General features: G+C 41.9%; 1 protein-coding gene across 6 annotated transcripts in view; it reads left to right on the top strand.

Moving 5' to 3' along the window:
* Positions 1–22,110: 22,110 nt before the first annotated feature.
* Positions 22,111–26,504, top strand: part of DNM3 (dynamin 3) — a gene marked incomplete at both ends in the record, with an annotated part of 593,219 nt that continues 588,825 nt past the window's right edge. For all 6 annotated transcript variants that reach the window (XM_079696529.1, XM_079696527.1, XM_079696525.1 and 3 more), the window contains one exon: positions 22,111–22,271. In XM_079696529.1, the coding sequence (XP_079552655.1) occupies positions 22,111–22,271 (161 nt within the window). The remainder of the gene's footprint in view (positions 22,272–26,504) is intronic.

Here is a 26,504-nt window from a genome sequence, read left to right as displayed (position 1 = left end):
CAGATGTGGAAGCTGAAAAGGGTTAAGGTATTTACCAAACAAGTTAGAAACTGAAATTTAATTAAAATTTGATTGGCTGATTCTAGTTCCAATGCTCTTCTCGCTATACCCCTTCCTCTCAGAGGGACCTCTTTATGGGCCAATAACATTTGTTTTAGACCTTGAATTTACCTGTTAGTGCTTTTTCTTCTACCTATGCTGCTCACTACTAATTTTAGTGTTAGATAAACCTTATTTTAAATCCTGGATTTATCATTGAAAAGCTTTGTGACTTTGGGCAAACTACTTAACTTCTCTCTCAGTTTCTTTAGGATAAAAGCACCTGCCTTTCAGGGTGGTTGTTTTGAATATTCTGAGAGATTATGTATATAAATGCCTGGCACACTAAATACACTGGGATTAACTATTACTAGCCATACAGTTCCCATTTCTTTCACAATACATCCTCTCATTTCACTTGAAGCTTCATTCCATAAAATCTTCCCTTATTATTTCAGACCTCGTGAATCTATCTTTTCTGAGTTACTTCATTATTTACAGCCTCTATTGTTCAATTTGGCAATTAATTATTGTTTTATATTCTTAATCTTAGTCCCTGACTAGTTTGGAAGCTTTGGGGAGCCATTGGACTAGGTCTGAGGTCTCTGTATATTCTATGGTATTGAATACATCCTAGGTGTGCAGTAAATACTTGATGAAGTGTGATGGCTTAGATTCTTTGGGGAGTAAGTCTTGTAGTCACAGTAGAAAGCAGAAGGCAGGGTATCCTAGTGCCACTGGCTTGTACTAATATGTCCAGCTCATACTGTTGTAGAGACTGAGAGGATAAAGGCAGCCTTCCTATGTCGAAGCATAACTGTTTGAAGCAAGACTGGTGATTTCGGTTATGTATTGCCTCTCCAGGTTGCCCGACCCATAGTGACCTATGCATTGAGTCAAGGTGGCAGTGAGACCAAACCACAAGTCTCAGAGCATAGACTTTGAGTCTTACATCCATTCTGACTACCTTCGGGTCCTTGAGCAAGTTTTATCAGCCCTCTGAATCTATTTGCTCATTTTAAAAATGGGGATAATGGTCTTTGCAGGGCTGTTATAAAGATAAAATGAACTTTATTAATTGCAAGGATTTAGTAAATGGTAATGTGCTATAAAATCTTTTAAAAATTATTTTTATTAAGAAGGATTTGGATCCTTGTTTTTACTATTTTAAAAAGGCAGAAGGGTAAAATGAAGTGAATAAAAAGAGAGCTAACTTGTTGTTGCCCAAATTGTGCTTATCTAGAGTCAAGGAAAAAAGGTGAGTGAGACAATTTTGGGGAAGGGCACCTGAAGATATTAGCACGTTTATAAGCCAAGTGCAGAAAAGTGTCCTAATCAGAAAAAAGGCTTGCTTTTTCAGAGTCCTAGAATACTGAGGGAGCTAAGATGGTTTTGGGGATGTGGGATGGAAGAGCAAGAAACAGGTATGATCTTGAGGGTCAGAGCTAGAGAAAGAGCCCATGGAAGGAGTAGAACCTGTGCTAATTCAAGGGTCCACGTACCAATGATTAGCTATTTACCTAGCATATATACATCGGGCACTGTGGTAAGTATTTTCCAGGCCGTATCTCATTTAATCTTCACAACAACCTCTGGGTAGCCGATACTGCTATCCCTGCTTTACTGGTGAAGAAACAGAAGCTTAGAGGAGTTAAATCATCACAAGATCAGCTCTTGTTCTGCCTGATTGCAGATACTCTCAACCAATACGTCCTACTCTCTTGAAACCTGTGAACTTACGTTCCCACTTAGTTTGTTTCCCTCCAAATATTTTACTTTGGAGTAAAAACTACTTCTGTATGTGAACACACCAGGGTATGTGGTATTGTGATCTGGGTTAGGAGGTTATTGCCCTGGAGAAGAGGAAGTGGAGAAAGACCACAATCCTAGCGACAGACAGACACACACACCTCATGTTTATTGATTCTCTGGTCATCATGGAAGCAAAAATTTACCAAAAGCAGTGATGGAAACCCAGATTAGCAGAGAGCAGGGGGAGGGTGGTAAATTTTGGATTGGGGACTGCCCTGCAAGAGCCCCATTTCTTCTCAGTAGTGTAGGTCAAGATCACAAGCTGTTCCCGAAAGCACATTCACCTCTTCCTGGAACAGTGCTTATTTCCAGAGCTCTGTAGGGCTTCTTATACGTCCTGACCATCTCCTGAGATGTGACCCTAATAATTCATTCTTCATACTGCTTATTAACTGAACATGACAGCAGAGTTGAATACAATGGGCCTGGGAGAGAAATGATTTTTTTTTTTTTTTTGCGGTACGCGGGCCTCTCACTGTTGTGGCTTCTCCCATTGCGGAGCACAGGCTCCGGACGCGCAGGCTCAGCTGCCATGGCTCACGGACCCAGCCGCTCCGCGGCATGTGGGATCTTCCCGGACCAGGGCACGAACCCCTGTCCCCTGCATCGGCAGGCGGACTCTCAACCACTGCGCCACCAGGGAAGCCCAGAAATGATTTTTTAATAGCTAAAAGAATCATTTAATCTCAATATGAAAAATATTTCTCAATTTATTCCTCAAATCTTGTCTTGAGTCGCCTGTTTATGGCTATCAACTGTACCAGGTACAGAGATGAATAAGAAACAGCCCCTAAGTCTAATGTAAAAATGGAAATGTGATACATTGTGATTATTACTAGAATAGAAGTTACAGCAATTAAAGCCTCCCTCAATTAGAATAGATTACAAAGTAAAGTCATGAGCTTTCCTGTTTCTGGAAGTTTCATGCAGAGGCTGGATAATCACCTGGTCATGACTGCATTCTTGCATAGGATGGGGACATGGACTACATGACCTGAAAATATTCTCTTCCTGGGGTGCTAAGACTATTATTTCACGCAGCAGCTACAATGTTGTGGTAGTTCTGGCATTAAGGCAGAAGCAGCATGGCAGATATTCCTGGTTGCCTCCCCAAAATTTATTCTCTTTCCTAACTAAGAGAAATGCAAGTTTGTCCCGATTATGCCCAGCTAGCTTGCCACTAGGGGTGGCCTTGTTACATAGTTCTGACAGTGAGATGCAAGATCAAGTCACCAAGTGGGGCTTCTGAGAAACCTTGTTAAACGAGGCTGAGTCATCTGATAAGAGCTTTTTCAGCTTTTACATTTTGCCTTTTGTCCCCTCTCCAACTTTTATTTTCTGCTAGGAACATGGCTATGATGTTTAGAGGTGGAATAGCCATTTTGTGACAAAAACCACTTTGCTAAAGATAGCGAGACAGAAAAAGAAGAGAAACTTGTGTCTCTGGTGCCATCCTAGATACTCTTTACCAGCCTCGATTCCACACACGGGGAATTTTTGTCGCAGGAAAAAATAAACCACTATTTAGTTAACTCACTGTAATTGAATTTCTGTTAATTGCAGCCAAATACACTCTTAACTGATATATACAATATAGTGAAAAACATCTGGGTTCAAATTTCCTTTTCATCATTATTATCTATGAGACATTAGGCAAGTTACATGGATCTCATGAAATGTCAATCTTATTTTTAACTGACATGAATAATACATATCTTACAAGGCTTTTGGAAAGATTAAATGAGACAATATGAATTGAAGTTGTCTAGCACATTACCTGGTACACAGAAGGACCTCAATAGATGTTTCTTTGATTTTTGTAGTTGAACATCTCCCTAAATGTGGTCCTTGAGACCACTGAGAAAAGATGCTCATTTTATTGATGGGCAGAATCCATAGTAGGGATGTGCAAGATGATCCACTGATGTGTGAAAAGAAAATAATGGAAATTCTATTTAGATTTATTTGTATCTTTTTAACATTTCTATTTTGAGTGCATTTTATCTTATAAGTACAGAAACACATGATCTAACTTAAATTAAAAAACTAAATGCTTGAAGTGCATAATAAAAAAAAGATTTGGAGACTACTGTAACACTATTTGGGTTGCTTGTTTAGAAAAGGAAAATTTCTGGGCCATTCATTACAATGAGGTGACTGCTTTCATGCGGTATGAACAAAAAGCAGTGGGAGCACAGGGGGAAAGTATCTAGGTCTATTTGGGAGAGGCAAGGACAGCTTCCAGAAAAGGCATCACATGAGCCAAAGGATGAGGAATTTGCCGAGGAAGAAAAGTATATTCTAGGCAGAAGATTCAGCTGGGCAAAACTTGAGCAGGAGAGAGCTGGAGGGTTCTAGAAACTTAGAGTGCTTTGGTTTTTTCTGTATCAATGTGGTGGGACGGTCAGGAGACGTGCCTGGGACCCAACTATGCCATACAAATGTTTAGGTTTCATACTCTTAGCAATTGAGAGCCATGGAAGGATTTGAGGCAGAGAGACACCGTTAGATTTGTGTGTTAGATCACTCTAGGAGCAGAATGGAGAATAGATTTGAGGTGACATCAGCCTAGAGAGAAAAAGACCAGTGAGAAAGCCAGTGTTTTCTGATGAGGTACGAGATATGAGGGTCATCGAGGGAGCTGGTAATGGGAGTGGAGAGGAAGGGATGGATTTGAAAGATAATAAGAGGTTCACATCAATAAGACATGATATATCTTTGTGACATACTGGATATAAGCAGTGAGGGAGACATGTTTTTTGCTAAAGTAATTAGGTGAATGGAAGGGCCATATCCCCAAAATAGAATGTTGAAGGAGGAGGCATTCTGCTGCTTCTGCCACTAACTGTCTGAACTTGACAAGTCACTTGACCTTTTCAAGTCTCATTTCTCTTCATCCATAAAATGAAATTGTTATGACTATTAGATATAATGGTATGTAGGAGGTACTCCATCCATGAAGGCTAACAGTAACATCTTTCAGATGTTAAAATGCATAACATTGTATTTTCCCAAGTAATACATATGCTTTAGCATAGTAAAAAAAAAAAAAAAAAAAAATGCTTGCATGCATCTTCAGAAAGTCTTGAATTGTGTGTGTTTGTATAGTTGTATTCAGTTATATTTGCATAAAGGAACAGAGGGAGGATATACAACAGACTTAAATACCTAAAGGATGGAGATGGGAGTATGGGATGGGGGGAGGGAGGGTGGGAAGATGAACATAGACATGGGAACAAGATTTTAAAATGTGCACCCTTTCATATTGTCCTAATTTTGAAATATGACTATTTTAAAACATTAAATAAAAAAATTAGAATGATAAACAACAAGGTCTTAATGTATAGCACAGGGAACTATATTCAATATCCCATGATAAACCATAATGGAAAAGAATATAAAAAAAGAATGTGTATATGTGTATAACTGAGTCACTTTGCTGTACAGTAGAGATTGACACAGCATTGTAAATCAACTATACTTCAATAAAAAAAACCTGGGTGACTTAAATGGTGTGAATTTCAGGCTGTCCAGTGGGTTCCATCAAAAGTCCTGGGGCTCTTACACCTCTCTGCCTTTACAAAACCCACCTCTTTTCTGGAATTTTCCTCCTACCCTCCTCCCACCCCCAACTTCCCTTCTACCTTGGTTGACTTATTTTTTTCTTCCTTTCCTTACTTTCTGCTCCTCTTCCACCCTCCCCTCCTTCTTTCTTTCTAAAATATACACATATATCACCTATTCTGGCCTCTTAATCGCAATTATTAAGTAATAAGCAGAAATCCTTCAGCTATGAGGTTGACATAAACAAGGGCAAAAATTCACCTTTGCATAATACCAGAGCCGAAGGGAAACCAGAAGCCTTAAAAGAAATTCAGGGGCTTCCTTGGTGGCGCAGTGGCTGAGAGTCCACCTGCCGATGCAGGGGACATGGGTTCATGCCCCGGTCTGGGAGGATCCCACGTGCTGTGGAGCGGCTGGGCCCGTGAGCCATGGCCGCTGAGCCTGCGCGTCCGGAGTCTGTGCTCCGCAACGGGAGAGGCCACAACAGTGAGAGGCCTGCGTACCGCAAAAAAAAAAAAAAAAAAAAATTCAGAAGCTGTTTCTCTAATTAGACTGTGAGCTCTTGGAAAGCAGAGACTCTTGTCTTTTCTACCTTTGTGGCTCCAGTACCTTGCACAGTGGCTGGTACACAGTAGGTGTTCAGTAAATGAGTGCTAAACTCAATTGAAAAAAATCTAATAGGGCATGTCCTTCCTTCTCTTAAGAATTTTTGTCTGGAGGTGAAGAACTCTGAATTTTGAAAATTAAATGATGCAATATACACAGAAGCAGGAAAATGGTTAAGAGTGCGAAACTGAGGGGCAGGTAGACCTGGGCTCAAATTCCTTTTTTACAAATAACTATGTGACCTTGGCTAAATCACTTAACTTCTCTGAACCTGTTTTCATCTGTAAAACGTGTACGCCTGGGTACGCACACACGCACACCAGTTCCAGATGGTTTATATGACAATTGAATGGGATAACCAAAGTAAAGGCCTTAGCACAATGCCTGGCACCTAGTAATTGCTCAGTGTTGTTTCATTGAACGTGTTATTGCTGAACATGATATCTAGTTACTATAACAAAATTTCTGCAAGGTCAGATCAATGGTACAGGTCTCAAACTTATGAAACCTGAAAGAGCCTCAACTAAGAGAGGAGCTGAGGAGGAGAGATTGGATTAGAAGCCTGTCAGCAGAGGGTACTTGCATCTTTAAATTGAGTTCCTTGATGAAGCTATACCTGGAAGACAAGAGAAACCAGGCTTGGAGTCATGGATTTTGTGCACGACAAAATGATTAGAACAAAGTGCAGTGTTGGCTGGTGGCCTCATGCTTGTTATCTCAGAAGTGCGAATCTTATGCACCTCTATCTGATTCATTTTCAGCAATGTGCTTTTTTTGTGGGTGGGGTGGAAAGAGGAGGGATGACAGAAGGATATTGGAGGACTGATGGGAGAGAATATTTGAGGACAGAATGAAATAGACCAAGACTCCTGTGCTTTTTAACTCATTGATTGCCGGGAACCTGGCTGAGGCAGAGCATTGGTTTATTCAGATTTTATGCAGCTCAGCAGCCTGTTAACAATATGTGTCTGAGTCACAGGAGGTCAAGTGACTGCAGATTCTCTGATGAGTCATTGTCTTGCTTCCACTAATGTCCTGGTGGCTGGGGCTGACTTGTTTACTGAGAGCAAGCTACAGCTGTCTGCAGGTACAGACTCACTTGTGCTCCAGACCTCACCAGAAGAGCCAACAGGCTTGATTCCAGAGCTTCTGCACTCCTGGAAGGTCCTGATGTGGAACAGGTGGTAGGGGCAACCCTATGTGATGTGATAATGCTCCTCCCTTTGATTTGATATTATAATGAGCAAGTGTTTAGATTGGGAACGCAAAGGATTGAGCAAGAGGTAGAAGGTGTGAATACCACTAATTACATCACTCAGGATCCTAGCAAGACAGATGACACATTCACACTGGGCAACTGAGGAGCACTTAATAGATAGACTATTTACAAGGTGTGGGCTGGGTTCAGGGAAACAACAAGGGATGGTGCAGGGTCTCTCGGAAAGCAAGAGTGGGGAGCCATTACTAGGCTGAAGAAGCAAGGAGAGGGAGTGGTTACTGGAGTTGGGAGGGAGGAAAAGTATGGAGAGGGTCACCTGAGAGGAGCTGTGGCCTTCATTTAAGGGTGAAAGTCGACTTCTGGTCAACCAACAGGAAGGGAGCAAGAGGAATAAATACCCAACCTTACTCTCCTTCCACTCTCCCTTCTTAGATCCTTCCACTGGCCAACTCTAACTGGAAGCCAGTGAGCAAGGGGGCTATTGATATAGGTCACAGAGGTCAGCCTCCTGGGGAAGGGGGTGGGTGGAAAAGGGAGAGAGAGGATCTGGGGGGGCAAACAGAAAATATTTAGTACTACTTCCTGCCTAGACATGCTAGTTTCCTCTCTGGTTCTCAGTTTTGTTCATCAGTAAAATGGGGAAATCACTCTACCTACTGTGTTTTGAGAATGGAATGAAATAATGTGGGTAAAGTGTTTTGAAAAGCCCCAAAGGGTTTTGTGAATGTTGAGTATGAAGTTGCTGAGTAGCTGCTATGTTTCAAGGAAGAAAATGTCATAGTGACCAGAGTAAATTCCTTGCTTCCGAGTTGGTTTACCAGCCCTTTTAAAAAAAATTTGTGTTTTATATTGGAGAATAGTTGATTAACAATGTTGTGTTAGTTTTAGTTGTACAGAAAAGTGATTCAGTTACACATATACATGTATGTACCCTTTTTCGAATTCTTTTCCCATTTAGGTTATTACAGAATATTGAGTAGAGTTCCCTGTGCTATAAGTAGGTCCTTGTTGGTTATCTATTTTAAATACAGCAGTGTGTACATGTCAAACTCCCAATCAACCCTCCCCTCCACCCTTCCCCCTGGTAACCTTAAGTTCGTCTCTAAGTCTGTGAGTCTGTTTCCATTTTGTAAATAAGATCATTTGTGTAATTTTTTTTGATTCCTCATATGTGATATCATATGATATTTGTCTTTCTCTGACTGACTTACTTCACTTAGTATGATAATCTCCAGGTCCAACCAAGTTGCTGCAAATGGCATTGTTTCATTCTTTTTAATGGCACCAGCCCTTCTTGAGACCCTACGAAGTATATAGCCCACACCTGAGGCTGAACATGGGAAAGATGGGTGGGCTATAAAAAAAAAAAAAAAAAGGTGATGACAGATACAAGGCATAGCCACTTCTCCCTCAAAAGCCTGTACTATAGTTAGAAAGATATGAAGGTGTGTTCATGTGTGTATACTCCTTTATCTACATATGAAATGTACAGAATAGAAAGATAGGATCTTATCTATGTCTATCAGGTGAATACACACACATGCACAAAATAATGCAGTCACTTATGCAAAATGAAGCAATACAGTTAGGAATGATTAGAGCTGGTTAGGGACAGTCAGGAAGGTATTCAGAAGAATGGAGTTTGAGTTGGAAACTGGACCTTGAGGTGCCAGCCTTTGGCCTGTCCAGGTTGGTAAGTTATTATTCTCCTTCCATGTTTAGAAATAGACCTTTTCAAAAAGAGGAGGAAATATTTAAGTTCTTTCAACTTACATCTTTGTTTCTTCTTTTTAACTCCAATGTCAGGCATGGTATTCTGAAGGTCCTCAAGAAATGTTTGTTAACTGAATCAGTAAAAAGGATCTGGCACTTGTGCTGTTTTATTAAGTGAGAGAAGAGAATGCATATGATAACAGGGTCTCTTTTCAGCACTGGTCTCTATGAGAATTCTTCCAAGGGTGTTTAAAAAAACCACTGCAGGCAAAAGAACCCACAGTGAGTGAGCTTAGCATATGCGTTTGATAAGTGATTTGCATATGATTAGTGTGTGCATAGATTGCAATCTTGGAAATTTCCAGACAGAAATGACTGCTCTCTGGGAGATGTTTAGTTTATTAAGAGCCTGTGACATGCCAGACATGTTTCTCCTCTTCTTCAGTTCTGGGACTCAGTAGAAAGAGATGAGTAAGGGTGGTGATAGTCTCCTCAAATAGTTGTCAGGTTATTGTAAAGCTTAAAAACAGTGGTTAGCCCTCAAGCACTTGTCCCATAAATGTTACTAGTCAAGGACTCAGGATGTAGCAATGCGACAGAGTGTTAAAGTAACATTATCCAAACTTCTTTGAGCAAATATCAGTGGAAATGATACCGGTGTGGGACTGCTCAGAAACACTGCTATGAACTCAGGAATCACTGGCTCTGAGCCCATGGGACACAACCAAGAGAACAGAGCCCTGGAGCCATGCCAAGGCTTATTGAGCTTTGAGATGTGTCTGTAGCAGGTAGGAGCTCTTGAAACAGGCTGAATATTGTGGAATAAAAGCACAGCCTGCCCTTCCTATCATCTCCCTGAAGAAGCAAGAGGAGAACATCACCCACTCAGAAGCTTGAGGGCCACAGAGAATGTTTGTTTCAACTCCTGCTCTCCCCCAGGCTCAGGGCTGCGGGTGTGTGAGGCTGGTGTCAGGCTTCCGATAACCAAAGAACTGGTGCCACACCTCAACCTAAACACAAGACTGCCAAGCCCTGGTAAAGGACCACAAATGATGAGGTGTATATATGCCTAGGTGGGCCCTGGCTGTTGAATTTTTTTTCCATTTATTTTTATTGAGGTAAAACACACATAAGATAGAATTAACCACTTTAAATTGTACAGTTCAGTGGCTTTTAGTACATTCACAATGCTGTGTAACCATCACCACAATCTAGTTTCAAGACATTCTCAACATCCTTAAAAAAGCACCCCATGCCCATTAAGCTGTCATTCCCCATTTCCCTCTTTGCCCAGTCCCTGAGAACTGCCAATCTGGGTTTGGTCTCTATGGAGTTATCTATTCTGGATATTTCATATAAAAGTAATCTATAATATGTGGCCTTTTATGTCTGGCTGCTTTTTCACTTAGCATAAAGTTTTTGAGGGTCATCATGGTGTGGCATATATCAGTACCTCATTCATTTTTATGGCTAGATAATATTCCATTGTATGAGGATACCATATTGTGTTTATCCACTCATCATCAGCTGATGGAAATTTGGGTTGTTATCACCTTTTGGCTATTGTGAATAATGCTGCTATGAAATTCGTGTACCAGGTTTTTTTGAATACCTATTTTCAATTTTAGGGGGCTATATACCTAGCAGTAGAAATGCTTGCTGAGCAATATGATAATTCTGTGTTTAGCTTATTGAGGAAACAGCAAACTGTTTTCCATAGCAGCAGCACCATTTTATATTCCCACCAGCAATGTAGGAGGGTTCCAGTTTCTCCACATCTTCACTAACACTTATTTCCCATTTAAAGAAAGGGTTTTAGCCATCTTAGTGTGTGGTTTTGATTTGCATTTCCATAGTGACTAATAATACTGGGCATCTTTTCATTCCCGGTTTCATTTAACTCAATGGAAATATTTTAAAGCTATAAGTTTCTGCACTTGAGGGGATCTGTAGTATAATTTAGATGGTAAATTCTCATGTGTAGATTTGTTTAGCTATCTTTGAGTCATGTGGAGTAGGCTACTATGGATGAGTTGCAAGGTCTTTCCAGATATGACCATTATCTTTAGCAGAGCTAGAGATTTCTTCATTTCCATTTCTCTGTAGTTTCCTGCCTGTGTTTTAATAACTGGATCTTACCATTCCTCTGTGAGTCCTCAAATGCAACCTGCAATTGCACTGATTTTGAGTTGTTGTAACTGGTCTTGAGTATTCTGAGATTGGGACATATTTTTTTTTAATTTTTATTTTATATTGGAGCATAGTTGATTAACAGTGTTGTGTTCGTTTCAGGTGTACAGCAAAGTGATTCAGTTACACATATACATGTATCTATTCTTTTTAAAATTTATTTCCCATTTAGGTTATTACAGAATATTGAGCAGAGTTCCCCATGCTATATAGTAGGTCCTTGTTGGTTATCTATTTTAAATATAGTAGTGTGTACTTGTCAATCGAGACTGGGACATATTAAGAATATATAGTGAGATCACATTCCTCCTTCTTATTTGGGTATTATTTATTCAACAGAAATGTTCTCTTCTTCCGAGTAGGATTGCAGATAAATACAGGATATCCTGTTTTGTTTTATAATTTACCTAAATCTGGCAACTCTACTTACTGGGCACTTAGCTGGACTACACTTCTCAGTCTTCCTTGCACTTGGGGGTGGCCATGGGACTGAGTTCTACCAGTGTAATGTTTGTAGAAGTGATGTGCCATTTCTAGGACCACCCCATAAAAATCTCCCATGTGCGTTCCTGTATGATTTTTCCTTTTTGTAGTTGGCTAGAATGGAGAAAACTTCTAGGGTGACTTTGGAAACTGCATGTTGAATTTGGAGAGCTACTGTTAGACTGACTGCATAGAGGAAGACCACCCTATAACTTACTCACTTTTCTGCACTATGTGAGCAAAAAATAAATTTTTATTGTATTTGGACTATTATGCATTTTGGGATCTATTATATTTGTTATATGAACAGTTTACTTAAGCAATAAATATATGCAGGGGGTTAAGTAATTTTATTGGTGACTAAATTGCTAGAGAAAGAGAGAACTTAGTATGGAACAGCTAACTGAATAATATGGGAATTATTTATAACTTCCAAAAGCAGTGCTGTAAAAGTGTGCCAGTAGGCTCTTGCTATGTAATCATTAACTCTAGAACTTAGTGGCTTAAGAGAACAACAGTCACTTTATTCTCTCTCAGGTTCTGTGGGTCAGGAATTTGGGAAGGGCTCAGCTGATCAGGATATTATTTATACTGAAGTTTAATTCAATCGGTATTTAATGTGGAAACTCATCTTATGGAAACCATGATTTGTGCTGTGGAGGGAAGTCAGAAAAGTAGATGGCATGATTCTGACTATCAGGAAGCTTGCAATACTATCAGACTTGCCCACATGGATAGGTACAAAATAATATAGAACACCTAGTTAACGTGTTAAAATCATTCATTCAGCAAATTCTTGGGGGGCGGAGTCAAGATGGCATACTAGGAGGACTCGGAATTGGCGTCTCCTCAAAACTAGGGCACCTACCATGCACCAGTGTGAGACCACGGACATCTAAGGGGACGGGAGGAACCCCCAGTGACCGGGTAGGATGTGGGGCGTGGGGGGAGTGAAGGGGGAGGAGAAGTGGAGGCGGGACAGGACTGGTGACTCTGAGGGGCAGCTGGGGGAGGGGAAGGGATCCCACTCCCGAAGGGGGAAATTGGGGAACCATTAGGAGGGCAGAGGATCAAAAGGGAGTGTGGCCAGGTTTCCCCTGCCCACTTGGGCCCCAAGGAACCTGCTCAGATCCTGAGCCTTATCCTCTGCCCACCTAGGCCCCCTCCAGCCGCGCGGGTCCTGAGGGAGTGGGAGGGAGGGAAGGGGGAGCAAAAGTAAAGGCCGGACCTCCGGGACCCGGACCCCTGAGGGGTGGCTGGGGGAGGAGAGGCGTTCCTACACCCAGGGGGACCCACCCACAGTTAGGGGTCAAGCGGCGACAGGGGAGACCCTGGGGAAGACTGTTGGGGAGGGGTGCGAAGGAACGGAAGGGAACGCAGCCAGCGCTTTCCCTGTCCACCGGTGAGCCTGTTGGGCTCCAGGGCCTAATTCTCTTCCCTCGGAGCCTCCCGCAGAGCCCAAGCCCTGCCGCTAGACCCTCACTCAGGGCCCTACCTCCAAACTCCGGAACTCCGTACTCCAGAGGCCCTGCTTTGGACGTGCTGCCTCTCCCACTCCTCGCAGGTCCTAAGTAGAGGCCCCGCCCCACACTTGAATGTCACCACCCCACCTGCCTAGATCCTGCCCCACCCTAAATCTGTCTCTGCTTAAGTTCCACCCCCGCCTAAACTCTGCCGCCGTAACTAAGACTTTTTTTCTTTTTTCCTCTTTTAGATTGGGGTTCTGTTTTACTTTGTTGATTCATTGTAGATTCTTTTATATTTTTATTTTTCCTAATCTTTTATTTTTTTAATTTAATTTAATTTTATTTTATTTTTGCTGTATGCGGGCCTCTCACTGCTGTGGCCTCTCCCGCTGCGGAGCACAGGCTCCGGACGTGCAGGCTCAGCGGCCGTGGCTCACGGGCCCAGCTGCTCTGCAGCATGTGGGATCTTCCTGGACCGGGGTACGAACCCGTGTCCCCTGCATCGGCAGGCGGACCCTCAACCACTGTGCCACCAGGGAAGCCCTATTTTTAAATTTTTTATACAATTTTAAAGGTTACACTCCATTCACAGTTATTACAAAATATTGGCTATATTCCCTGTGTTGTACAATACATACCCAGTAGTTTATGCCTCCCACTCTCCCACCTCCTATATTGTCCCTGTCCTCCTCCCCACTGGTAACCACTAGTTTGTTCTCTAGGTCTGTGAGTCTGCTTCTTTTTTGTTATATTCACTAGTTTGTTGCGCTTTTAAGATTCCACATATAGGGCTTCCCTGGTGGTGCAGTGGTTGAGAGTCCGCCTGCCGATGCAGGGGACACGGGTTCGTGCCCCGATCTGGGAAGATCCCACATGCCGCAGAGCGGCTAGGCCCGTGAGCCATGGCCACTGAGCCTGTGCTCCGCAAGGGGAGAGGCCACAACAGTGAGAGGCCCGCCTTCCGCAAAAAAAAAAAAAAAAAAAAAAAAAAGATTCCACATATAAGTTTACCATGTATTTTTCAATCTCAATATTAGGTTGGCAAATGCAGGTACTTTGTTTTCCCGGGTTCAATGTTTTCACACAGGGATCCAAGTATGGCCCCTTGAAGCACATCAGAGAGCATCCCTGGTAGTTCTTAGCTGTGTGGCTTGGCTGTGTGGCATTAGCCAAGACACCTAATCTCTCCAATTTTTGTTTCCTTGATGGAAGAGGGAATGGTGTTAATATCTGACTGTTAGTTATTACTTCAAAGGTAGCTGTGTTGATCTAAGGAAATAACTGATGTGAAAATGGTTTGAGGCTATAAAGCAGTAACAAAAGCTCTCAATGTTATTCATCACCACTGTCTTTGGCAAAAGGTCCAGGAGGGAGGGGGTTCAGTTGGGTGTCAAGTGTATCATCATGGATGTACCTTTCTGAGATTTATACTTCTCCTGTAAAATAAAAGAGAGGAGACCTGGTGAAACAGGCAAAGCTGTCTTAGGGCACGCTCACTATGGTGTGTGTATGAGGTCCTCCCCATTCTTGTCCCCTTGCCCCAGTCCCAGACCCCCGTTTCTAAGCTGGCACTGCTGTAATGTAATCTTTTCTAAGAGATAGTTGATAATGGCTTAAGGTAATTTTTTCTCTTTTCCAAGTGATGTTTTCCCATTAACATAATTCTCAGAGATCCCATAAGAATAACTCTACATTGGCAGAATTTTAGAGTCATTACAAGCTTCTTGGGGAAGGGGTTAGGTATATTTTTATTTTGGATTGTGGCTGACTATTACTTAAATTGTCCCCAGACTATCATACTTTGTATTACCATTTCATGTATTACTGTTACATAAATGCCAGAGGTTATTTACTTTTATTGCAGTATAATATTAAGTGTACAGTTCAATGAGTATTGACAAACATACAACTACATAACTACCACCACAGTCAAGACATAGTTTCCATGTGCCCTAGTCCCCCATCCCCATCATCAGCTCCAGACTGCCTTCTGTCAACGCAGATTGTCTAGAATGTCATATAAAGGTATTCATATAAGATGTAATATTCTATGTTTGGCTTGTTGATTCCATAGATTATGGCCTATGCTTTAAGTAAACAAAATTCAGTACATGTAACTACTTTCCTACAACTGTGAATAGTCTGCAGTTTTGTGTACTGAATGAACTCTTGGCTAATGATAGTCCATGTGATCATGGTGGCCTGGGCATTTCACATTTTTACTGTTTAAATCAGACAGAAATATTGCCCATTTAATAATCTTAGTTATAGTTAGCTAGTTATCCACTGCCATTGAGTGGCAAAATTTTGGGGATAGGGAAGCTTGAGGACTCTCCTGCTTCTATCTGCAAAGATCTTTTAACCTTACATTATGCAACACTTTTGTCTTTGATAAGCTGGTGTGTATGTAAACCAATTATGGGTCAAGCAAATGGCATTTATTCAACTTTTAATTTTTTTTAACTCTTCTTAAAAGTTTTAAAGTTTACTTTTGACTGTGTTGGGTCTTCACTGCTGCGTGCGGGCTTTCTCGAGTTGCGGTGAGTGGGGGCTACTCTTCCTTGCGGTGCAGAGGCTTCTCATTGAGGTGGCTTCTCTTCTTGTGGAGCATGGGCTCTAGGCGCTTGGGCATCAGTAGTTGTGCCTCTCGGGCTCTAGAGCACAGGCTCAGTAGTTGTGGCGCACGGGCTTAGTTGCTCCTCGGCATCCTGGACCAGGGATCGAACCCGTGTTCCCTGAATTGGCAGGCGGATTCTTAACCACTGGGCCACAAGGGAAGTCCCTATTCATCTTTTTAAATTGTAAGAGTAATACATGCTCATTGTAGAAAATTTGAGAAATAAAAGGAAAAGGACAGTAATTTTTTCCCCATACTTTCTCATAGGGAATAACATTAAATTTCTGGGTATATTTCTTTCCAGTTCTTTTTCTTAGACGTGGCCTTTTATGTAGATATGGTAATACTTTATTTAAAAGTTTGTACCCTGCTCTTTAAATTTAATATTTCATTCTTAGCAATTCTTTGTGTCAATAAAAAGTCTTCATAAACATTTTAAATGGCCATTTATAGCTTACCAAATAGATATTATTTTATTATAATTCTGTATATATACATAGATGTGTGTGTGTGTGTGTGTGTGTGTATATATATATATATATATACACACATACAGAGAGAGATTTCTAATTCAATAAATGAGAATTAAGAAGCACTAGAGGGGCTTCCCTGGTGGCGCAGTGGTTGAGAGTCCGCCTGCTGATGCAGGGGACATGGGTTCGTGCCCCGGTCCGGGAAGATCTCACGTGCCACGGAGCGGCTAGGCCTGTGAGCCGTGGCCTCTGAGTCTGCGCGTCTGGAGCCTGTGCTCTGCAACGGGAGAGGCCACAACAGTGAGAGGCCCGCCTACCGAAAAAATAAAACACACACTAGAGGGACCTTCACCTTTAAAAGGAGTCCTATGTGATTAACTTTAGTATATATGGATTATGTTTACAGGAGAACACAGTTATACCTACTTGATAGAAAGAAGCACAAACTGGCTGCTAAATCAGACTTAAGTGATATAGAGAGTTCTCCTTAACCCTTCTCTCTTAATACTTTACACTTGCCTACTGGTATTTGTGCTCTGCATGTGTGTAGATTTATCCATGCTTCCATGAGACTACTGGTGAGTTTCCATCTGCCGGATCTCACATTGACAGAAGTCATACGGAGTGGTGCTTCCAGAGTTATTTTGCTTCTGATGACAGCTGATGGAAAATATGGACAATAAAACTGGGAGTTTTTGCCCTCTCACCACCAACCTCCCCCCTACCCCAGACTAAAGGAGAGAAGCCCTGAGAGGCATAAGTGTCAACTACAATGGCTACAGTATTGAAAGTCTGTATATCTATATTGGATGTTCACAGGGCTTACAGAATTCAAAAGATGCCCACAGACAAGATGATTTGCAGTAAGATCTAAAATCTATCCACGAGATAAACCTTTAGAGAAAGAACTGAAGGCCTTGAATAGGTCTTAAATAGTACATAGAGTAAGAATATTGTTTACGCAGTGATGCTCACAATGGACAACATGACAAATGCTTAAGTTTTTTTTAAAGATTTTTTGATGCGGACCATTTAAAAAAATCTTTATTGAATTTGTTACAATACTGCTTCTGTTTTATGTTTTGGTTCTTTGGCCCCCAAGGCATGTGGGATCTTAGCTCCCTGACGGGGGATCGAACCCGCATCCCCTGCACTGGAAGGCAAAGTCTTAACCACTGGACGGCCACGAAAGTCCCATTGCTTAAGTTTTTATTCAGTTCTGCTTCATAAATATTTATTGACCACCAAGCTAGGCACTTTGAGAAATCTATGGAATATGACTTTGTAGTAATCTGACTGATTTAAAAAAAATGAATTCTTGAATTCATATATTCGAGTATGTGCTGTTCTTTAAGAGGTTAAACATTTTTCTAGGGATGTTTTTACCACTTCAAAATTTTCTAACTCCTCTCTCAGAGCTTTCCTTCAAGCCTGTAGCATATTAAAAAAAACAACTATCTATCTATATAATATGTGTATACCTGTGTATATAGATATACTTAAAATTAGCCAAAAGTTATTTGGTGCTAAGTTCTATGAATGAGGTAGGAGATCAATGTGGATAATATTCTGTTCATCTAAAATGATGTGTGACTGAGTTTGAACTTTGGGGTAAAGTTCATCAATTTCAAAGGAGTTCCACTGATATTGTATGAAATGTGGAGGTATTGCAGTAAGTTTGTCACTTCTCAAAATGATCCTGAAGGAAAATATTCATTTAAATATAAGAACTCTGAAGTGTTTATAAAAAGTTCTAATTTCTTAGCTAGAGAGCCACGCCTAAAAAAGACTATTAACCTTTGGAATCTTCTGCCTTTCTAGGAAGATGGAGTGGAAACGAGTGTAATAGTTAGAGAGCAAGAGTTGGCATTAATTACTTGGTGTCGAAACAGGGCTGAGATGATTGTGTGATACAGTCAGGAAGCTGGGGTGCCTGACCAGGCTCCCCTTTTCAGCTTTTCATTCACTTTCAAAGGTGTAGGTTGTCTTTCTGTCAAAAATTTCCCCCTGCTTTTTGCTTTCAAGTTTTCCCTTGCTAGTTGTTTTATCCAAAGTAATTTATGAGCAAATGGTATCAAGTGTGTCTGTGTGTGTTTAATTTCTCTTGATTCCATATTACTGTAGGACTGATTCTGGAAATGGGAAGTAAAGAAGGAAAGCAATTAACAAGACTAGTTCAGGATGATTTCTTGAAGGAGGTGGGTGGGACTGATTTTTCCTAAGTTCTAGAGAATAGAGATGACAGGCATTGCTTCAGTGCACATGAAATTCAAATTTATCTAAGGATGATACATTCTCTGTCTAATGCATGGTAGCACTGTCTCCTAGAGTGGAGTGCAAGATACTCGAGGCAAGGATGAGTGCTTCTGAATCTTTTATATTCCTCACAGCACATAGCCGAGTGCAGGACAGACTTATTAAGGCTCACCTCAAGAGTCACCTCTTCTCTGAAACTTCCATGACGCTCTCCAGGCAGTATTGTTACTCTCAGATTTCCATCTCGTGTTCTTTTAAACAAACCCTGTGTCTTAGCTTGGGCTGCCATAACAAAATAACATAGGCTGGGTGGCTTAAGCAACAGAAATTTATTTTCTCAAAATTCTGGAGGTTGGAAGTCCAAGATTAAGGTGCTGACTGATTCAGTTCCTGGTGAGGATCCTCTTCCTGGCTTGTAGATGGCTGTCTTCTCACTGTGTCCTCTCATGGCAGAAAGAGAAAGAGAGCAAGTTCTCTAGTGTCTCCTCTTAGAAGGACACTAATCCTATTGGATCAAGGCTCCACTCTTATGACCTTATTTAATTTTAATTACTTCTTTACTCCAAATACAGCTACAGTGGGGGTTAGGGCTTCAACATATAGATTTTGAGTAGACAGTTCAGTCCATCGCACCCTTAGAACACTTATTACATTTTCTTGTAATAATTTATGTCTGTCTGCAATAGACTATGGTTGTCTTAGGTGCGAAGCACTGTGCTAGGCATTGAGAATCACAAAGATGGATCTTGCTCTCAAGGAGCTTGTCATTAGTTGTATTAGCTTTCTATGGCTGCTGTGACAAATTACCACAAACATAGTGGTTCAAAACAACACAAATTTATTATCTTACAGTTCTGTTGATTAAAAGTCCAACACTAGTCTCACTGGGCTAAAACCAAGATGTTGGCAGGGCTGTGGTCATTTTGGAGGCTCTCAGGGATAAGGATTATCTGTTTCCTGCCTTTTCCAGCTTCTTGAGGCTGCCTGCATTCCTTGGCTTGTGGTCACCTCTTTCTCCGTCTTCAAAGCCAGCAAAGTTGCATCTCTGTAACTACTCTTCTGTAGTCATGTCTCCCTCTGACATAGCTGGTAAAGGTTCTCTTTTCTTAAACTGGGCCCATCCAGATAATCCAGCATAATCTCCCCCATTCAAAGCTATTTAATTTAATCACATCTGTAAAGTCCCATTTGCCATGTGAGGTAAGATGTTCATAGGTTCTAGGGATTAGAATGTGGACATAATTTGGGGGGGCATTCTGCCTACTATGTTAGTGAAAGAGAAAGATGTAAATTAGAGACTCAATGCAATGTGTCAAGTGCAATGTGAAGATCTATTCAGGGTGCCTATACATGGGAAGCATAGAAGAAGGTGGCTGTTCAACCAATCAAAGTAAAAATGAGGCACTGACAGCAAAAAAGGAGAAGGAGGAGATGGGTTCCAGGGAGGTAGAAAGGGCATGATTTGGGAACCAACTTGAGGTAGGGGATGAGGGAGAAAGAGAGAAAGGGAGTTAGAATGACTTCCAGATGCTGGACTGGGACTGGGTGGTACTCTTTGTAGCTGAGCCTCAGAAATTAACTAGAATGAGGACACAAGTACCTTAGGACTTCTCTCTGCTCCTCTCTTTCTGTATTTTTAAATTTTTCTCTCTCTGAAGACCAGCATCTTTTGCATCTCCTTCCTGTAGATGAAAACATTACTAACCATAGTTCCATAGTTCTCTCTTTCTCCCTCTGAATTCTGTAGTACTTGGAAAGGGCTCTGATTGATATAGCACGAGTCAGTGTTCCCCTGGTGCATCAGGCTGTGGCCACAGCACAGTTAGTTGCCCTAATGCCATTTTATTGTCATGACTGCTCTGGCTTCAACCATATGGTAGATGGAGGAGTGATTCTTAGAAAAAGCAGACATTGTTGTCTGTTGGGCAGACATCCCACTTACCTTGGAGAAGATGATGTGTTCTGTTTTGTCTTTCTCTTCTTCTTCTTCTTTTTTTTTTTTTTTAAAGTTGAAGTATAATTTACAGTAAGAATGCACAGATCTTAAGTGTTTAGTTTGATGAGTTTTGGTAAATGTATACTCACACTCAAATCAAGATATAGAACGTTTCCATCACCTCCACAAGTCTCTCATGCCTCTAGCAGTCAATCCCCACCCCTCAAAGGCAACCACTGCTCTGACTTCTGTCACTGTAGAATAGTTTTGCCTGTTCCAGAACTTCACATAAATGGAATCATACAATACATACTTTGGCTTCTTTCATTCAACATAATGCAACTGAGATTCAACTAGGTTGTTGCTGTATCAGAATCCACTCCTCTTTGTTGCTGAGAATCTATCACTGAATGCATATATCACACTTGTTTATTCATTCACCTTTTGAAGGACATTTGGGTTCTTGGTTTTTTGGTTATAATGGACATTTTTATACAAGTATTTCTATGGTTAGAGGGAAATTTATAGCATTAAGTGTTGAGACTAGAAAAGATGAGTTCAGATTTGAATAAATTAAGTCAGAAGTGAGGATAAATTAATTCAGGCAGTGAGGTCTAGGACCAACGGGAATATAGTCTAAGGCCCAGAAGAGAGAGGTGGGCTAGTTATTTAGATTCTGTAGTCCCTAGCCATTATGTGTAGTTAAAGCCATGGGAAGTCCTCAGGTAGGCTAAAAGGTCCATGAATTAAATCCTGAGGAGTATCAGTATTTGAAAAGAGGATCCCTCTAAGGAGGCTAAGGGAAGCATGCATTTATCCTTTGTGTCGCCGTCACAAGGCACAGGACCCAACGTACAGTCTCAGTTCGCTAAACTTAATGGGTGCAGAGTGCATGGTTATGGATAGAGCCTATAGAAGGAGATCAGAGGAGAAATGGCATGAGGGGTCGCAAAGGGCAGAATGAGCTTGGTAGATTGAAGAGGAGGAGTGGTGCGGGGTAAGCACGACGGACTCCGCTTTTCCTTAGATGGGGCCGGGAGGACCAAGCCGTTAAAGTTGAACGATTAAGTAGGGTCAGACTACGCAGGGCCTGAAATGGATGTCAGATTGAAGAATTTAGACTCCAAAAGGCCGGCTACCCCAGGAAGAGCCAGGGTTCTGGAGTGGGGCGTGAGAACGAGAAATTTCCTTCTGGGAGGTGCACTCTGGAGGCGGTGCACTGGTGGAGGCAGCCGAGGTGCTGCCGCTGGCGACAGTGCTGACTTGTTACTGGTGGTAGGGCTTTCCACTGGACTTTGGCTTTGTAGCTACTGAAAGGGAACAGTGCCGCTGGCTGCTGCTGATTTTATGCCATTCCCTGATCAAGTGCTGTAACCCTGCTCCTGAGCCTTGAAATCAGACGACAGAGGCGGTGGCATCTGGCCGCAGCTGGGAGGCAGTGCGTGCGCACCGCGCCGGGATGTCTGACTGGGAATACTAGGGCAAAGCGGACGCCCAGCGCGCCGCGGGCGGGGCGGTCGCGGGCCAGGCCACGCCCCCGCGCGCCTGCGCAGGCGCGCTTTGGCGCCCTTGCTGTCAGGAGCGCACTAGAGGCCGGACGGTGGCGGGATCCGACGTCTGGCTGGACCCGGCTGACTGAACTGAGCGCGGCAGCGGCGGCGAGGGCTGCGTGGCCCCGGCTCCCCGCAACGTCGCAGACTAGCAGTGTCTAGCGGGCAGCCGGCGGCGCAGGCACAATGGGGAACCGGGAGATGGAGGAGCTGATCCCTCTGGTGAACCGTCTGCAGGATGCCTTCTCTTCGCTGGGACAGAGCTGTCTGCTGGAGCTGCCTCAGATCGCCGTGGTGGGCGGCCAGAGCGCCGGCAAGAGCTCGGTGCTCGAGAACTTCGTGGGCAGGTGAGCGTGCAGGGCGCGGGGGTGGGGCGGTGGGGGTGGGGGCGACCCCACTCCGGGCCGTTCGAGAGCGCGAGGCTGGACCAGGGGCTGCGGCGGAACGGAGGGAAGAGCGGAGGTGTCTGTGAGGCGGGCGGGGTCGTCCCGGCTCCGGGCATCCTCTGTGCCTCCCCGCCTGGCGGTTCTCCTGTCTGCCTTTCATCCTGCTATACAAAGCTATTTCCTCCTGGTCCTCCGGTCTGGGAGTCGGGGGAGGGGGTCCGCCCCGGGATCGACTTCCCCCGCCCGATGTGCGCCAGCCCCGCGCAGCCTGGGTGCGTCGCGCGCCCGGGAGCTTCGCAGTCCCCCTCTCTGTTTTCCCAGCTCAATATCCTCCTCCTTTTCTAGTCAGCCTCCCGGAGGCTCTCGGTAAGGCTGTGGGGTTTATTTCTCCGCCCCTCCCCCCCTTGGAGATGCTTTCCTTCTCGCCCTGATTCTCGGCTCCTGTCAGCTGTCTACTGTTCGAGACAGTCGTCGCCTGCCCCTAGCAGGGGAGGCGGGGTGCGAGGAGAAAGAAATCGTTTGTTGTGGTGAGGCTTTAACCCGCGATGCTTCCCCACCATTCTCCTCTCTAGAAGTCGAAGAATAAAAGGTGGTGTGTTCGCGTGTGCACCTATTCACAAATCCAGGCATATGTCAGAGAAACCGAGGCACAGACTCTGAGGGGGGGTGGACGTGGACTTGTGTTGTCCAGGTGCCATGTCATTCCTGCATCATCTCGGAAGGGACGAGCATCTTTCTCGCACTCTCTCTGCGCCCCCTCCCCCAGCATCATCTTCGGTTCCCTAAGCTTTTATTTGTCCTGCCAGCCTTCAAGTTGACACGCTGAATCTAAATTATAGTTACGGGTTTCGTAGTTACTCTTAATTCAGAAAAAGCTAAAGAATTAATTTTTAAATTGGGAATCAGCATTTTTTCCATTGAGCAATTCATGAGAGATTAAGTTACCTTAACGGCCTTGCCTGAGCAGTGTAGACATTTGCTAAGAAAAGCCCATTAGAAAGCATTATGAAAGCCGAAATCTGTTTCCTAGCAGTAAACCAGGTAGAAATGTACAACAGCCGAGACAGTGGGCCAGAGAGGGTACAATACAGAGATTGTACTTTACTCTTTTTATTTGGGATTCAGAAAGTTCCTGTTTTTTTGGGGTTTTTTTTTCTTCTTTTTTTGTTAGTGTTTGGTGATGTGTAAAATTTAGATATTCCCATATCTCCTTTGGGAATGCTAGTATCCATAAAGTGTATATTCTTTTCTCTCAGATGATGCTCTCTCTCAGGTGATACTCTTAGGGTTTTTGTTTTTTGTTTTTCTGTTGAACTAGAAAGCTAAGAAACCCAACTTAAAAAAAAGTAAAATTGCTGACAGTTGGTTGGTATCTTTGACTAAGTCACTTAATCACTTTGCTTGGTTTTATCATTAATTTGAGTGATGAGAAAAGTGATGGTAAAGCATTTTGCCTACGTCATCATAGGCTTATGGTGAAGTGATGGATGAATATGTGATTTAAAACATGTACACAGAACAGTCACATACTTAAGGGTTTTACTCTCTTTATTGCCAATGAAATTCACTAAATTTAAAGTGGTATCTATAGGGAAGGTGAGGTTTGATGACAACGTACTTTTGGGTTTTCAAACTCCAGAGCATTTAACAGTATGCCTTACTTGTCATTTAGCTACTTTTGTTTTTTAAACAAATACTTAAAGATTAAAATTGTAAGTAATTCAAATGCAGTGACCATATTTTATGCATCTTTCATATATTTAGTTGGATGAGTCTGTTTTATAAATGCTTTTGAACCTAATGTCAATTTTATGTATGTATCTTAATTCTGTTCTTCAGATTTTCAAATCCTGAATATATTCATTAATGCTGTAATAAAATTGTAAACATTTTTCCTCATTAGCTATCCTCTTTTCAAATGAGAATTTTTAAAAATTTGGAAGAGTAAAATATTGTAGCTTGAACATTTTTTATGATAGAATGAAAAACAGGGACGTCATTTACCAGAATACATTAGTAATTTATTATACTTTTTAAAGCTTTACCAATAATTAATTACTGTAAGAATGTCAAGTCAAAGAAAAGGATGGACATAAAGGGAAAAACTCATTTAGTAAATATAGCAATGCTTTATTATCTGTAGAGATGACACCTGCCAGCAGAGCTTATATATTACGAGAAAATTAATTTAAAAGGTCATTTGACTTTAATAAAGGTTTCGGTCATTGAATTATTGAGGAATCTAATTTCTGATTATAAACCAACCTTAGGGAAAAAGGAATTCTCTATTTTGTTAGGAGATTCATCCTAGGTGGAAAAAACTACTCGTATTCTACTATAACCTTTTATCTTTATTATCCAGAAATTTTCCAATAAAGATAAGGTTCTTTTCTTTAAGAATGAAACTTTCCTCTTTTACATGTAGCTGTTTTCATTTTAAGACTGACCTCTGTGCAGTTATTGAACGCAGTCGTAAAACAAGGGGTCATTACTTGTGTAAATTAAGCATTTGCTCATCATTTAAGCTGGTCTTCAAAATAATGATCATTTCTCCTTAATATTTAACATTCCATGTTTAGTAGACTAAACATCTCTTCTCCTCTCAGTTTGTTTGTTTATATTGATTTTTTTGATACCACTGAGTGAATTTGGATGTGAATGTGTTACTTCATTTAACTGTAGCTCTAAAATCCAATTTTGGGGTGACAAGTTTGAGGTTATTATGAATATAATGAATCATGAATGAACTACTTGTTTGTGATTTTTCTTGCTGAAGTGATGAATTTACATATTAATGTAATATAGTGTGAGTAACCAGATTGTTCTTTTGGGTGTTCAGATGAGATATAATGCTCTCAGTGAGAGGCAGCTTAAGGTCTAATGAATAGAAGCTGAGACTCATTGTCTGAATATAGGGGTTCACTAGATGGCTTGGGGTCTGCCCATTGGTCTGGTTTGTGCACAGAAGAATTTATTCAACTACTTTTACACACCCCCCCTTTATTTTTTTAACAGTGCAGTGAGATGTTGATGATGATAATGGTCAACATTTATGGAGTGCTTGTTATGCATCAGGTACTATTCTAGGTGCTTTTACATGGGTAATTTCATTGAATCCTCATAAACCCCTGAAGAGGAGGGTACTCTCTCTTTTTTTTTTTTTTTTTTTTTTGCGGTACGTGGGCCTCTCACTGTTGTGGCCTCTCCCGCTGCGGAGCACAGGCTCCGGACGCGCAGGCTCAGCGGCCATGGCCCACGGGCCCAGCCGCTCTGCGGCATGTGGGATCTTCCCGGACCGGGGCACGAACCGTGTCCCCTGCATCGGCAGGCGGACTCTCAACCACTGCGCCACCAGGGAAGCCTGAGGAGGGTACTCTTAAGAGTTCTGTTTTATAGAGGAGGAAATTGAGATTTAGAGACTTTGAGTAACTTGCTGAAGGCAAATTTAACATAAAAACAGTGGAGCTAGGATTCAACTTGAGGTATCTGGGCTCTGTACTTGTGCTCTAAAACCTCTGTGCTGTATTAAACCCCCTCCGTATTGAGATTTACCAGTTCCTCTGATAAATACTTTTAACTTCTTTCTTTGATCACACTTAAAATCACCACCTAAAATAATAAGAAACTGCTATGTTAATAATTTCAGTCATATTTATTTATGTATGTCTATCTTGCCTCATTTCACGGAGGATATGAGGCAACCCCTTAGGCAGAAACAACATTAGTTAAAAGATAAGTTTTTTTCTTTACCTATATTTAGACATTCTTGAAGGGAGCTCTAGGATATAATTGGGCTATTTATTTAAGTATGTGTTGATAGGGAATATAACTTGTTTATAGAGGTGTTAAGTGAAAACTGTACTACTAGTTGCTAAGGTGTAAATGTTTTTTAATGACATACTTGTTAGAAACATTAGTTCTTCAATGCTTACTATATAGGCAGAGGATTCACATTATTTTCTTCTAGCCTAAATGGTAAATAGACTTTCAATTTTGCACAGGTAGAATAGGTTTTTTGACTAATGGGGATCAAATAAAGGATAAAGTGACTATGTTGAGGGGAGTACATTTCAATGTGGAAATGTCATATAAGATTTATTTATTTAGTTGTGAGGTTTCTAGAGATGGGTATGTTGATTATCAAATTAGAGTTGTTTCACAGGAGAACCTTAAAAGTGAGCCATTTGATGCTGT

The sequence above is a fragment of the Hyperoodon ampullatus genome (genome assembly GCF_949752795.1).
Source record: "Hyperoodon ampullatus genome assembly, chromosome: 2".
Lineage (NCBI taxonomy): Eukaryota > Metazoa > Chordata > Mammalia > Artiodactyla > Ziphiidae > Hyperoodon > Hyperoodon ampullatus.
Note: the sequence above shows the minus strand (reverse complement) of the source record. Positions and strands in the feature narration are given on the sequence as shown.